This window comes from Salmo trutta, chromosome 10 (assembly GCF_901001165.1).
Source record: "Salmo trutta chromosome 10, fSalTru1.1, whole genome shotgun sequence".
NCBI lineage: Eukaryota > Metazoa > Chordata > Actinopteri > Salmoniformes > Salmonidae > Salmo > Salmo trutta.
In genome coordinates, this window is record NC_042966.1 from 840,516 (window position 1) to 853,202 (window position 12,687).

The 12,687-nt window shown below is 40.4% G+C and overlaps 1 protein-coding gene and 1 long non-coding RNA gene across 4 annotated transcripts; one reads left to right on the forward strand and one right to left on the reverse strand.

Annotated features, from left to right (window-relative positions):
* Positions 1-3,329: 3,329 nt before the first annotated feature.
* Positions 3,330-10,259, forward strand: LOC115200921 (histone H3.3). 3 transcript variants are annotated; one of them, XM_029764044.1, is made up of 5 exons: positions 3,330-3,486; positions 4,336-4,482; positions 4,565-4,718; positions 8,341-8,496; positions 10,016-10,259. In XM_029764044.1, exons 2-4 carry the CDS (start codon positions 4,355-4,357, stop codon positions 8,467-8,469), a joined length of 411 nt encoding a protein of 136 aa, XP_029619904.1. In that variant the 5' UTR covers positions 3,330-3,486; positions 4,336-4,354; the 3' UTR covers positions 8,470-8,496; positions 10,016-10,259. The 3 variants fall into 3 exon arrangements, with proteins under 3 accessions (XP_029619904.1, XP_029619903.1, XP_029619902.1); XM_029764043.1 differs by lacking the exon at positions 10,016-10,259 and adding an exon at positions 9,159-9,361 and having other exon boundaries at positions 3,331-3,486; XM_029764042.1 differs by lacking the exon at positions 10,016-10,259 and having other exon boundaries at positions 3,332-3,486; positions 8,341-9,361.
* On the reverse strand, positions 9,245-11,367 carry LOC115200922 (uncharacterized). The gene is made up of 2 exons (XR_003879628.1): positions 11,112-11,367; positions 9,245-10,238 (listed from the first exon to the last, which is right to left on the reverse strand). It is a non-coding gene; the product is annotated as an uncharacterized LOC115200922 (long non-coding RNA).
* Positions 11,368-12,687: the final 1,320 nt, after the last annotated feature.

Genomic DNA, 12,687 nt, shown 5'->3' on the forward strand with positions numbered 1-12,687 from the left:
ACTAACTGGAGGGTTGCTGGGCAGCTAGGGTGTAGGCTGAGTAGACTCGTGACACACACACACACACTGCCTGGTTGTGGAACCACTCAAGGACATGTGTACGTGAGGGACTGGTAGAATGGAAGATAGCTGTAGCACAAAAGCAGAAACTGTCCTAACTGTAGCATAAAAACAGACACTGTCCTTGGGTGTATGACTCTCGGGTACACACACGAAGATAAGCTAGAAGACAACTATGCTTGGCAATAGTGATGCGCCAGGAGGCTGGGACCAGCCTGTGCGCCTACGATAGGCTGAGTAAGTCTAAACCACACTCAGCCTCTACTCTGACAGGCCCGCTCCGAGCGGGAACTATCTCTGTCCGAGTATTAAAGAAGAACTTTGTGTTTGAACAGTTAGTTCTCTGTTTTGCCCTGCGTGGTGTCACAGTGAGCCCGTATATACAAACATCATACTTACCATTTATAAATCATTGCATTAATTAAAATACAAAGAAACAGAAGTTGCTCTGTGCTGACTGTTTTTGTTCTAATACCAGATTCGAATTGACGCAACCTAACACTAGCAAGCAGTGTCGCTCCCACCTGCTATGTTTTTAAATTATTATTATTATTACATTTTACCTTTATTTAACTAGGCAAGTCAGTTAAGAAAAAACTCTTATTTACAATGACAGCCTAATGGGGAACAGCCTTGTTCAGGGGCAGAACGACAGATTTTGTTGTCAGCTCGGGGATTCGATCCAGCAACCTTTCGGTTACTGGCCCAATGCTCTAACCACCAGGCTACCTGCCACCACTATGTACCTGAGTAGCTAGTAGTAGCTGTCATTCACCCCCACATGTTCAGGCAGGGTTTTCTCCGGTACACAGCAGGCGGGAGGAAATGTGTCGCTAACTAGGATGTGGGGGTGACCGGTAGACAGTGTCCTTTGTCCCTGTTGGGCACGGTTTTCTCGGGTACACAGCAGGCGGGAGGAGAGGGCGACACCGTGTATACATTTTATTAATCAAAAGGTTTACAATACATAGTCAAACCATGACCAATAGCATTATCACGACCAAAGCAAAGAACTTTATAAGACCCTCAAAATAGTTTCTCAGAGCAAATCAGAGGAAGTTGAAGCAGAACTCTTCCTTAGCAGAGGTGAAGACCAAAGTTGAGTTCTCCTGGTTCTGCACACTTGTGTTTTGAGTTTGTGCCTGGAAAGTATCTTGTTGACTCTTTGCAAAAGCTATGAAAGCTATGATCCGATAATGAGGTTAAATCCACTTCAATCAGTGGAGATGATGGGGAGGAGACAGGTTAAATAAGGATTTTTAAGCCTTGAGACAATTGAGACATGGATTGTATGCCATTCAGAGGGTGAATGGGCAAGACAGACTTAAGTGCCTTTGAACAGGGTATGGTAGTAGGTGCCATGCGCACCAGTTTGAGTGTGTCAAGAATTGCAACGCTGCTGGGTTTTTCACACTCAACAGTTTTCCATGTGTAACTCAATATTAGGAAGCTGCTCTTAATGTTTTGTACAATCAGTATATTTGAGGATGGTGTGTATCCCTGGAAATAATCAGAATTCATGTTAACATTACAGTTTTGAAACGGAGCCTGTCCAAAAAGGTGGCATCTTGGCACAACTTACCCCCGGGTATGGAGTATGTTAAATCGTGGGACAAGGTAAGTTAAGCTGCCTGCCTACAAACTTCTGTACTGAATTAAATATTAACACTACCTTTTTTAAAAGCATGTCTATCTTTATTTCCCAAACACAATTCAACACAATCGCTTTTTTGTATTTTAATTAATCATTTTAAGCATCTTTTAACACAGGCTTAACATCTAACAAACACTTCGTTTTTTTAACACTTTTAACATACGCCATTGCCCTTTTGTTTCCTCATATCCCAGCGATAATGCCTTGCAATAGGCCTGGGAAGAAAACACTTACATTTGCTCAACTTGCCATTGGCTCAATCATTGGCTCAACTTACCCCATGGCCATGGGGCTGAACTTTTCCCTGTCCTTAGTTCCATTCAATTTATTTTTACCCAAAAAACTCCCCAGTCCTTAAGGATTAAAAGCATACCCATAACATATTGCAGCCACCACTATGCTTGAACATATGGAGAACGACACTGTAATGTATTGGATTTGCCCCAAACACAACGCTTTGTATTCAGGACAAAAAGTTAGTTGCTTTGACACATTTTTTGCATTATTACTTTAGTACCTAGTTGCAAACAGGATGCATGTTTTGGATTTTTTACAATTCTGTACAGGCTTCCTTCTTTGCACTGTCAATTAGGTTAGTATTTTGGTGTAACTACAATGTTGTTGATCCATCCTCAGGTTCTCCTATCACAGCCATTAAACTCTTAACTGTTTTAAAGTCACCATTGGCCTCATGGTGAAATCTGAACAGTTTCCTTCTTCTCTGGCAACTGAGTTAGGAAGGATGCCTGTATTTCTAGTGACTGGGTGTATTGATATACCATCCAAAGTGTAGTTAATAACTTCACCATGCTCAATGTCTGATTTTTATTTTATTTTACTCAATGTCTGCATTGAAAAACCTCCCTGGTCTTTGTGGTTGAATCTGTGTTTGTAATTCACTGCTTGACTGAGGGACCTTACAAAAAAATCAAATGTTATTGGTCACATACACATGGTTAGCAGATGTTAATGCAGATGTAGCGAAATGCAATTATTTGTATGTGTGGGGTACTGAGATATTCATAAAAAAAATCACGTTAAACACTATTATTGCACACAGAATGAGTCCATGCAATTTAAGTGACTTGTTAAGCAAATGTTTACTCCTGAATGTATTTAGGTTTGCCGTAACAAAGGGGTTGAATATGTATTGACATTTCAGCTATTCATTTTTTTAAATTCATTTCAAACATTTCGAAAAACATAATTCCACTTTGACATTATGGGGTATAGTGTGTACAAATGTGGCAAAAGTCCAGAGGTGTGAATACTTTCTGAAGGCTTTGAAAAAATGCACAATGCTATTTCAAGCAGCCAAATTACTACCATGTCAGTCTTTCTTCGATAGGAATGCATCGACCTTTTTACACGTTTTCGTTATTCCGACAAGTAAAAGTTTCCAAAATACTTTTGTTTCCACTATTCAGATTTTTGTTGCTAGATGCCAGTTTCTATATAGGAAATGAACCACAATGTATTATATTTATTAAACTACTTTAATCTCATATTTAGCTTGGAAATGCCTTCTAGAAATGTGATTCAATTTGTAAACAAGTCTCGGCGTCGTAGGGCGTCATTTTGGTTTGACCAATACATATGCGTTTTGCTGGTGTTTGTGGGCAGGTCTACAAATTAGACGTCAAGAAAAGTATAAACACAAATACCATTTCTTGTTCAAAACTCTACCAAACTGTAACGGTGTATCTGGCATCTAAGAACATTGTAGTAGTGGTTTGTTCTCAGTTAAGATTTTACCAAGCTAAATACACTAGGTAAGTGTTTTGTGGTTGTTCATATTGAAATATAGTTAGCCAAAACTACTATTTTTATCCGTTGTTGGTAGCTAATTAACGTCGAGCGTTAACTAAAAACAGGTGGTTTGCGTGGGCACTAGTTTGTCAACCTGGCTTATTTAGCTATCCACGTTAACTAACTACTGTAGGTAACTTAAATAAACCAGGCCTTGCAGGCAATTTTGAAATGCTGCTTGGCTAACTAAGGTAGCTAACGTTACATTGAAGATAACGAGGTTACAATCTCGTTATGGTAGCTTGAATAACGTTAGTGTAGACATTTGAACTATTGTTAACATTTGCTAGGTAACGAACGACAGTTCGCCTTGTTTGGCCTTTCTCAATTTTAGTGTCTAGTTTGTTACTTATTTGATGTTAATGCTAACACTATCTAGCTGGTTTTAGAACCAATATGGGGGTAACAATCGGACGTAGCTTGCTACCTAACGTTAAATTGTCTGCTAGTGCGTGATAGAATAATGCTACCTTCAGTTGAACCGCCATACGGGGTTAGAAAGCTGTCGCCCTGCGTCCAATATGTTTAAACATCCTGTGTTGCTAGCTAGCCGACTGGGTGGGTGGGGTCTCGGCTAGCTTCTTGGCGCCATTAGCCTTATGAAGCTAGTAGTAGCCTTTTGGCACTTTTTTTTATGGTGTAGTTGCATGCCTGCTGATATAGGTATCACCATTTATTTGGCTGTCTAATGCAACCACTACGATTGGTTTCAAAACTCGAGAGATTAAATGTGCTGGCCATCCGTAACCTTGTTTATTGAGTAGTGACGCCACGTGGTTTATTGTGCATTTTAGAATTTCACCTATTTTCAGATAAGTCTACAAGTGAGCTATGGCACGTACCAAGCAGACCGCCCGTAAATCCACTGGTGGAAAAGCACCCAGGAAACAACTGGCCACCAAGGCTGCAAGGAAAAGTGCTCCATCTACTGGCGGTGTGAAGAAACCTCACCGATACAGGTAACGCTTCTCACCTGGACCTTTCTCAATTTGCTGCAACAGGACACTTCTTGGCATGTGTACTGACTGTGTGTGTGTGTAGGCCGGGTACAGTGGCTCTGAGAGAAATTCGTCGGTACCAGAAATCCACTGAGCTGCTGATCAGGAAACTGCCTTTTCAGCGGCTGGTCCGTGAGATTGCCCAGGACTTCAAGACAGACCTCCGCTTCCAGAGTGCTGCCATTGGTGCTCTGCAGGCAAGTTAACCATAGGATTTGAGTTGAAACAGGTTGCTTATGGATAGGTGTAGTCCAGGGTTTCTGTTTTTGCCCAAAAAGCCTGTTGCAGCTGAAAACAGGAAAAAACAAATAGATAAATAGTGCTTTTATTCACTGCTGGCAATACCAGTCGATTTAAGTAAATTTGACTTATGCTTATTGGTCTATAGGTTAATTTGCATAATTTATTGGTATTAAGTTGGCCTGTATTTTCTTTAGTCATGGATCTTATTTATCCAACACAACTACAACATGTGCACAGTATACAGAGCCTATTTTGCACTGGATCTCTTGTATGTCCTAAGCTGGTTGCTGCTGGAGTGAAATATAATTTAAAAAATAGTTGCACAATAATTCTAAATGCTATTGTGCATTCAATTTTGGTGCGCAACTAAAGAGACTATATTTCTCAACTGCCAACTGAAGTGTGCCTCCCATTCAAGTAAATGCTCGCAGCCCATCACCCACCACCATTTCTCTAGACACTGATCTTGCTTCAAAGTAGCCTATAGGCATAATCTGACAATGTCAACATGGATGCAATAATTTTGTCAGTTTTAAGGTTGGGGAAAGCTAGCAATTTATCTTAACATTTACTACTTTTTAAGGGGGTGGCAGGGTAGCCTAGTGGTTAGAGCATTGGGCTAGTAACCGAAAGGTTGCAAGTTCGAATCCCCGAGCTGACAAGGTACAAATCTGTCGTTCTGCCCCTGAACAAGGCAGTTAACTCACTGTTCCTAGGCCATCATTGAAAATAAGAATTTGTTCTGAACTGACTTGCCTAGTTAAATAAAGGTAAACAAGTGCAGTTAGGATTTTCATATGTGCAGTTTTGTTTTCTTAATCAGTCATGTTAATCATGAACCTGAGTTCAAATGATAGAAATCTGAAAGTTAAGCAAACTTCAGATTTCATCACCAACCTCTGCCATATGGACACAGATACTAGAGGTCGACTGATTATTGGAGGACCAAAAAAAGCTGATGCAGACATTTATTTGTAATAATGACCATTACAACAATACTGAATTAACATGTTTATTTTAACTTGCTATATAATACATCAATAAAATCAATTTCGTTTCAAATAAATGAAACGTGTTCAATTGGGTTTAAATAATGCAAAAAGTGTGGAGAAAGTAAAAGTGCAGTATGTGCCATGTAAAAAAAATAAAAACTAACGTTTAAATTCCTTGCTCAGAACATGAGAACATATGAAAGCTGGTGGTTCCTTTTAACATGAGTCATCAATATTCTCAGTTAAGTTTTAGGTTGTAAATATTATAGGACTATACCATTTGTATTTCATATACCTTTGACTATTGGCTGTTATAGGCACTATAGTATTGCCAGCCTAATCTCGGGAGTTGATAGGCTTGAAGTCATAAACAGCGCTGTGCCTCAAGCATTGCTAAGAGCTGTTGGCAAACATAGAAAAGTGCTGTTTGAATGCTTACGAGCATGCTGCCTACCACTGCTCTATCAAATCATAGACTTAATTATAATATAATAAACACAGAAATACGAGTCTTAGGTCATTAATATGGTCAAATCTGGAAACTATCATTTCAAAAACAAAACGTTAATTCTTTCAGTGAAATACGGAACCGTTCCGTATTTTATCTAATGGGTGGCATCCATAAGTCTAAATATTGCTGTTACATTGCATAACCTTCAATGTCATAATTGTGGCACATTAATTACGGTGTTGGCCTTCAGTTTACAACGAGCCAGGCGGTCCAAACTGCTGCGCTTACCCTGACTCGGCTTGCGCAGAACGCAAGAGAAGTGACAATTTCCCTAGTTAATATTGCCTGCTAACATGAATTTCTTAACTAAATATGCAGGTTTAAAAAATATATATACTTGTGTATTGATTTTAAGAAGGGCATTGATGTTTATGGTAAGGTATATTGGTGCACTGGTAGTGCTTTTTTCACAACTGCGCTTGTTAAATCATTACCCTGTGATTCGATGATAAATTAACAGGCATTGCGTTGATTATTTGCAACGCAGGACAAGCTAGTTAAACTGGTAATATTTTTACATTTAAGTCATTTAGCAATTTGGTAATATCAACCATGTGTAGTTAACTAGTGATTATGGTAAGTTTTAATGCTAGCTAGCAACTTACCTTTGCTTGTTGCTGCACTTGCGTAACAGGTGGTCAGCCTGCCACGCAGTCTCCTCGGAGTGCAATGTAATCGGTGTCCAAAAGTGTTTAAGAACTTGAAATCGGTCATGCTGATTAATCGGTCGACCTCTAACAGATACATTGATCCATTGGCAGCTAAATGAGTGCACAGAACTCGTAGCCTCCTAACTTCTATTGCGTTTTCACGCTGAGGATTGTTGGCGGTTGTTGGAAATATTTTTCTAATAGGTTACCGTGGAACTAGTTTTAATAAAATATAGTTCGCAGTGGATGTTCCTCTTTCCTACATTTCCACACAGCAGGCAAGGTACTTCTATGCATGCACGCTCCCTCAACATCAGGACTGAGAAACCAGACATGCGCATTGCTCACATGGAGCACTCCAAACAAAAGACAATGAGAAATTGACAAATCTCATAAATGGTTATGAAATAAACCAAAACTCACAAGTGTAGAAGGTTGTAAACTCTGCAAACAGTGTTTCTATTCAATGAGAACAGTAAAATGACTAATGCATGCATTAAGCAGAAATTGTAACCAAATGACAGCTTAACAGTACATTTACTAAAATCAAAGGGCAAACAATTTACACTGAATTGGCGGGAGACAGCTGAGCAATTCTGTAGACTCGACCATCTTCGCCACACACCCCTCCCCCTTGTCCCAACATTTAAAAATTATACTCCAGACAGCTTCACACATTTTAGATTTTCAAGACAGCCGTAACTCAATCAGCTAGGTCTTATTGCCCTGCGTTTACCAAATTGCAGACTTCCCAAATGGGTATCGGCCTACGTGCTTGTGATTTTGAAACGATCCACAGCAACAAAAAAAAAGTAAGATGCCAATGATCCTCGGTTCCTTTCTGGGGAAGTGTGTCGAATGGTCTTATTCCTCTATGGACAAGTACTTTTGACATGCATTTCCATTCCCTATTGGGCCCACCCCTATGCCATTAATCCCGTTCTATTGGTTTTCATATTTACTTTATTTCGTTGTCCAGAAGCAAAAGGTACAATCCTAGTCATATTAGCAACCCATCCAAGTTCAATCTTTAGATTCCCCTGCCTTCTAACTTGAAAATAGTTTTATTGATTGCTGCGACAAATGCGTTGCTTTTTCTGTTAAGATGCATTGCTATATTCTGAGCACTGTGGGTGGATGCCCTAATGGTTTATGCATACGTGTCTGGTAAATTTCTCTCTTCCCGGTCACATTGTCTGGAAACTTATTCTACCCCCCCCCCCCCAAATAGGAACCTTGGTTCAGTCCCATTGGCTGTTGCTCTAACATGGGCAGACAACCCAGGCAGTGGTGTGCCAGATTAGCCTTGGTCCCAATTATGTAGCAGGTAAATCATGACTTGGTTAGCTGCTGCTGCTGCACTTAAATTAATATGTACTGATGCCAATAGATTCTGATTATGGGCTTTTCTCTCCCCATACAGGAAGCCAGTGAGGCATACCTTGTTGGCCTGTTTGAGGACACCAACCTGTGTGCCATCCATGCCAAGAGGGTCACCATCATGCCCAAAGACATCCAGCTGGCCAGGCGAATCCGGGGCGAGCGTGCATAATATGAACTTTGAACTCTTGGCGGGAAGGTGGGTGAGATTGGCTGGGGTGTTCAACCATAAATTACTATGCTGGACAAAGATGTATAAATGCAACAATTTCATTGCTTTTACTGAGTGCATAAGGCAATCAGTCAATTTTAAATAAATTCATTAGGCCCTAATCTATAGATTTCACATGACTGGGTACAGGTATGCATCTGTTGGTCACAAATACCTTAGAATGGGACTCAGGATCTCATCGGTTTTGAGCATTCAAATTGCCATCGCTAAAATGCAATTGTTTTCATTCTGTAGCTTATGCCTGCCCATACATAACCCCACCATGGGGCACTCTGTTCACAACATGAACATCAGCAATGGTTGAGGCCAGTTGGACGTACTGCCAAATTCTCTTAAACAATGTTGGATGCGGCTTATCAGCTCTGGTGGACATTCCTGCAGTCAGAATGCCAATTTCATGCTCGCCCAACTTGAGACATCTGGCATTGTGACAACTGTGCATTTTAATTGGCCTTTGTCCCCAGCACAAGGTGCCCCTGTGTAATGATCATGCTGTTTAATCAGCTTCTTGATATGCCACACCTGTCAGGTAAATGGAAAATGAGAAATGCTCACTAATGGGGATGTAAAACAATTTGTGCACAAAATTTAAGATTTGTGTGTAAAATATCTTTATTTTTTTATTTCAGCTTGAACTTGGGACCAAATCTTTGTTCAGTGTATGTAGTCATTTTTGTATGGTTTCATGCAAAAACATTCCTACTCTTTTCTCTCAGGTTTTGAAATATTTTTATTTTTTAAAATTGGTAATACTTTTAGGTCATCTTAATGTAGTATTCATATCACATTATGGCCATTTGTTGTAAATAAACTTTCCACTACCTCACTTGGACTACATTGTTTATGACCCTCATTTATGCAAATTCTAGGCTGAGCTATACTTTCTTAGCCATGGCTGAGGCAAAATTGACTATGCCCAGGATTGGTGTTTGTTGATTTTAAAGTGAGGCAGTATGTTAAGTACAAGGCTCTGCATTAACATTTTAAAACCAACAGTCTACAAGGCATTGCTACAAATACACAGCCAAAGACTATCTTCTGCAAAATTACATCTAATTCATATTGTACACAACTTGGTTTCACCATATGTTTATGACTACTTGCCTGAAGGTTGGACGGAAGCATGGTTAGTGTTACCTTTCCTTCACGCGATTGACAATGTTGAGTGAGGTTCATAAAGTCTAAATCTTGGATAGTAAACATTTTGAATGATAATTGCATTTTGCTCCTTAATTATTGAACCTCGGCACTTACAGGTGGATGGCCAGAGCATTAATACCTCAGGCTCACTGCTCATCGACATGGAAGCATACACAAATTGTGTATTCCAGACATTGCCTAATCTAGCTAAAATAAATTACCTGAAATTAAACTTTCAGTTGCACAATATTAGCTAGATTTGCTTTGTTCTTCATCCAAGAGTAAGCCAGGTAAATGTTCATAGATTCTTCTCAAGCTGTCCATCAAAGTCTGTCTCGCCCCTCAGTGCACACCACAGCAAGAAGCTCACCCCAAAGAGACTGATGGGGAGGACTTTCCACCACGGCCGCTGATACTTGCTTCCAAGGGACTGGTCTACATCCCAAGTCTTGTGACTGGCTTTGCTGGTACTGAACTTGATGGGATGACTGAGCTCCTCACCATCCTCATCTGCTGTTGACTTAGCCAGCCTCTGGGAGGTAAGGGAGAGGGTCCGTGCATGGTTTAATCTAAACATTTAAAAAAAAAAATCTATAATAAAAAATTTTAAAAAAACAAGCCACCGTTACATTTCAATAAATGGCATTGAACAGAATGCCACTCCCCACCCCTAAATTCCCCCCCCCATATAGTGACTTTACTGATGCTACTTTGAGGAAAAACGTACTTTCTATGACAGATGTGGTAGCACTGGATAAGAGCGTCTGCCAAATAACTAATGTACTATTTTAGGAGCTGGGCGTCTAGGATTTTTTTTGCCAGCCTACAGAAAGCTGTTACGCAATATCGTATTCCCCCCCCCCCCCCCCTCATATTTGAACGTTTGAAAAGGCTTCAGATATGCAGCTACTCAAGATCCTGGGGCGGCATGTAGCCTAGTGGTTAGAGCGTTGGGCCAGTAAACGAATGGTTGCTAAATCGAATCCCCGAGCTGACATGGTAAAAATCTGTTTTTGCCCCTGAACAAGGCAGTTAACCCACTGTTCTTAGTCCGTCATTGTAAGTAAGAATTTGTTCTTAACTGACTTGCCTAGTTAAATAAAATAAAAACATGACCGTAGGAAATGTAGCTAGCAAGCCATCACTGTTAGCTAATGTGTGAGTCAGTCGCTCCTGGTTGATCACGTGGGGTGCAGGAAGGTCGAAGAGCCCCTTAATCTAATAGGTAAAATAACCAGCGTCACTGAACACTGAGTGATGGTTTTAAAACCTGAACCAAATGTGTACACCTTTGCTAGCTTGGTTTCAGTCAGGTTTGTTTGATTCACTGAACTACTCTGTCCATGATGAAACTGAACTGTATAGCTAGCTGCCTAAACGCAACTCCTGGAGTTTAATTGAGTACTGCATAGGTAGCTGTATATTTATCATATTGTACATACCTCTGCTTTGTCATGTTAACATAAATCACAATCTCACGATGGTGTGACAAACTAGATAAAACAGTCCTACTCTCGACATCGTGAAGAATGGCCATCACAGGTCAAAATTCTCAGTTCGAAGCAGATCATGTAACATTTCGTTGTGTAACACTGAATTGTGTTCGTCAAAAAAGCTAACGAGAAAATGATTCCTAAACATTCGACAGGTAGTTGAGGCCTTTTAATTTTACAGTATGATCACAGATGCTGCCAATATATTTAAACAAAACTAGAATATTATATTTTTTACATTTAATCTATGGTGGACGTCAAATTCTTATGATAAACAATGCAAGATACTGTGCTTGCATAAAATGTTGGATAATATTGCCATCTACTGTCATCTATTGGAATTGCAAGAACACTCAGACAATTATGTAGCCTACGGGTCATGCTTAAAACCAGTGCTTAATTTGTAAATCGCAATGTGCCAGAACAAGTAAGCAAGCGGGGTGACTTGGTATCAGAACGCATAGGAGACGATCTGTTTTATGTTAAAGAATTGTAAGCAAATCAAAGCATTTGTGTTGTGGCATAGAGCAGCATAGAAGTTGCACACATGGGGAGCATTTTTAGTAGCCTAGGGTCCTGGATAAATGCATTTCATGCAATTCTGTGTCATTTTACATGACTGGAAACTTTGGCAGAGTTTATACTGAACAAATTATCAAAATGACAGGCTACTTTTTGACACTGACAAACTGAGAATCTGAGATCAATATAAACAACCTTGTCTTGAATCCAATAACAGCGAAGGCTCCTCAGAGGAAGGAGAGGGCCATCCTCAATGAATTTCATAAAAATAGTCAAACATGAGAAAATATGATTTTTAGCTAAATCTATACTAAATATGTTAACGTCACCAAATAATTGATTAAAACACAGTCTTACAGTGACTGTCTACAGTAGCCTCAACAGCACTCTGTAAGGTAGCACAATGGTGTAGCTGGAGGACAGCTAGTTTCTGTCCTCCTCTAGGTACATTGACTTCAATACGAAACCTAGTAGGCTCATGGTTCTCACCCCTTCCCATAGACTTACACAGTAATTATGATAGGTTGGAGGACGTCCTCCAACCTAACAGAGCAGATTGTCCACCCAATCAAAGGATCAGAGAATGAATCTAGTACTGAAAGCATAAGTGTGACTGTTCTTCCATGCCGTCCCTGGGAGGGGTGCGTCACTTGAGTGGGTTGAGTCACTGACGTGGTCTTCCTGTCTGGGTTGGCCCCCCCCCTTGGGTTGTGCCATGGCGGAGATCTTTGTGGGCTATACTCGGCCTTGTCTCGGGATGGTATGTTGATGGTTGGAGATATCCCTCCAGTGGTGTGGGGGCTGTGCTTTGGCAAAGTGGGTGGGGTTATATCCTACCTGTTTGGCCCTGTCTGGGGGTTTCATCGGATGGGGCCACAGTGTCTCCTGACCCCTCCTGTCTCAGCCTCCAGTATTTATGCTGCAGTAGTTTATGTGTTGGGGGGCTAGGGTCAGTCTGTCACATCTGGAGTATTTCTCTTGTCTTTTCCGGAGTCCTGTGTGA

What these genes read in the sequence shown, in the direction of transcription:
- LOC115200921 (XM_029764044.1), top strand. Translation starts at nt 4,355, where the DNA reads ATGGCACGTACCAAGCAGACCGCCCGTAAATCCACTGGTGGAAAAGCA. An exon ending in AAGAAACCTCACCGATACAG is followed by an intron (nt 4,483 to 4,564) that starts GTAACGCTTCTC and finishes GTGTGTGTGTAG; the next exon opens with GCCGGGTACAGTGGCTCTGA. An exon ending in CTGCCATTGGTGCTCTGCAG is followed by an intron (nt 4,719 to 8,340) that starts GCAAGTTAACCA and finishes CTCCCCATACAG; the next exon opens with GAAGCCAGTGAGGCATACCT.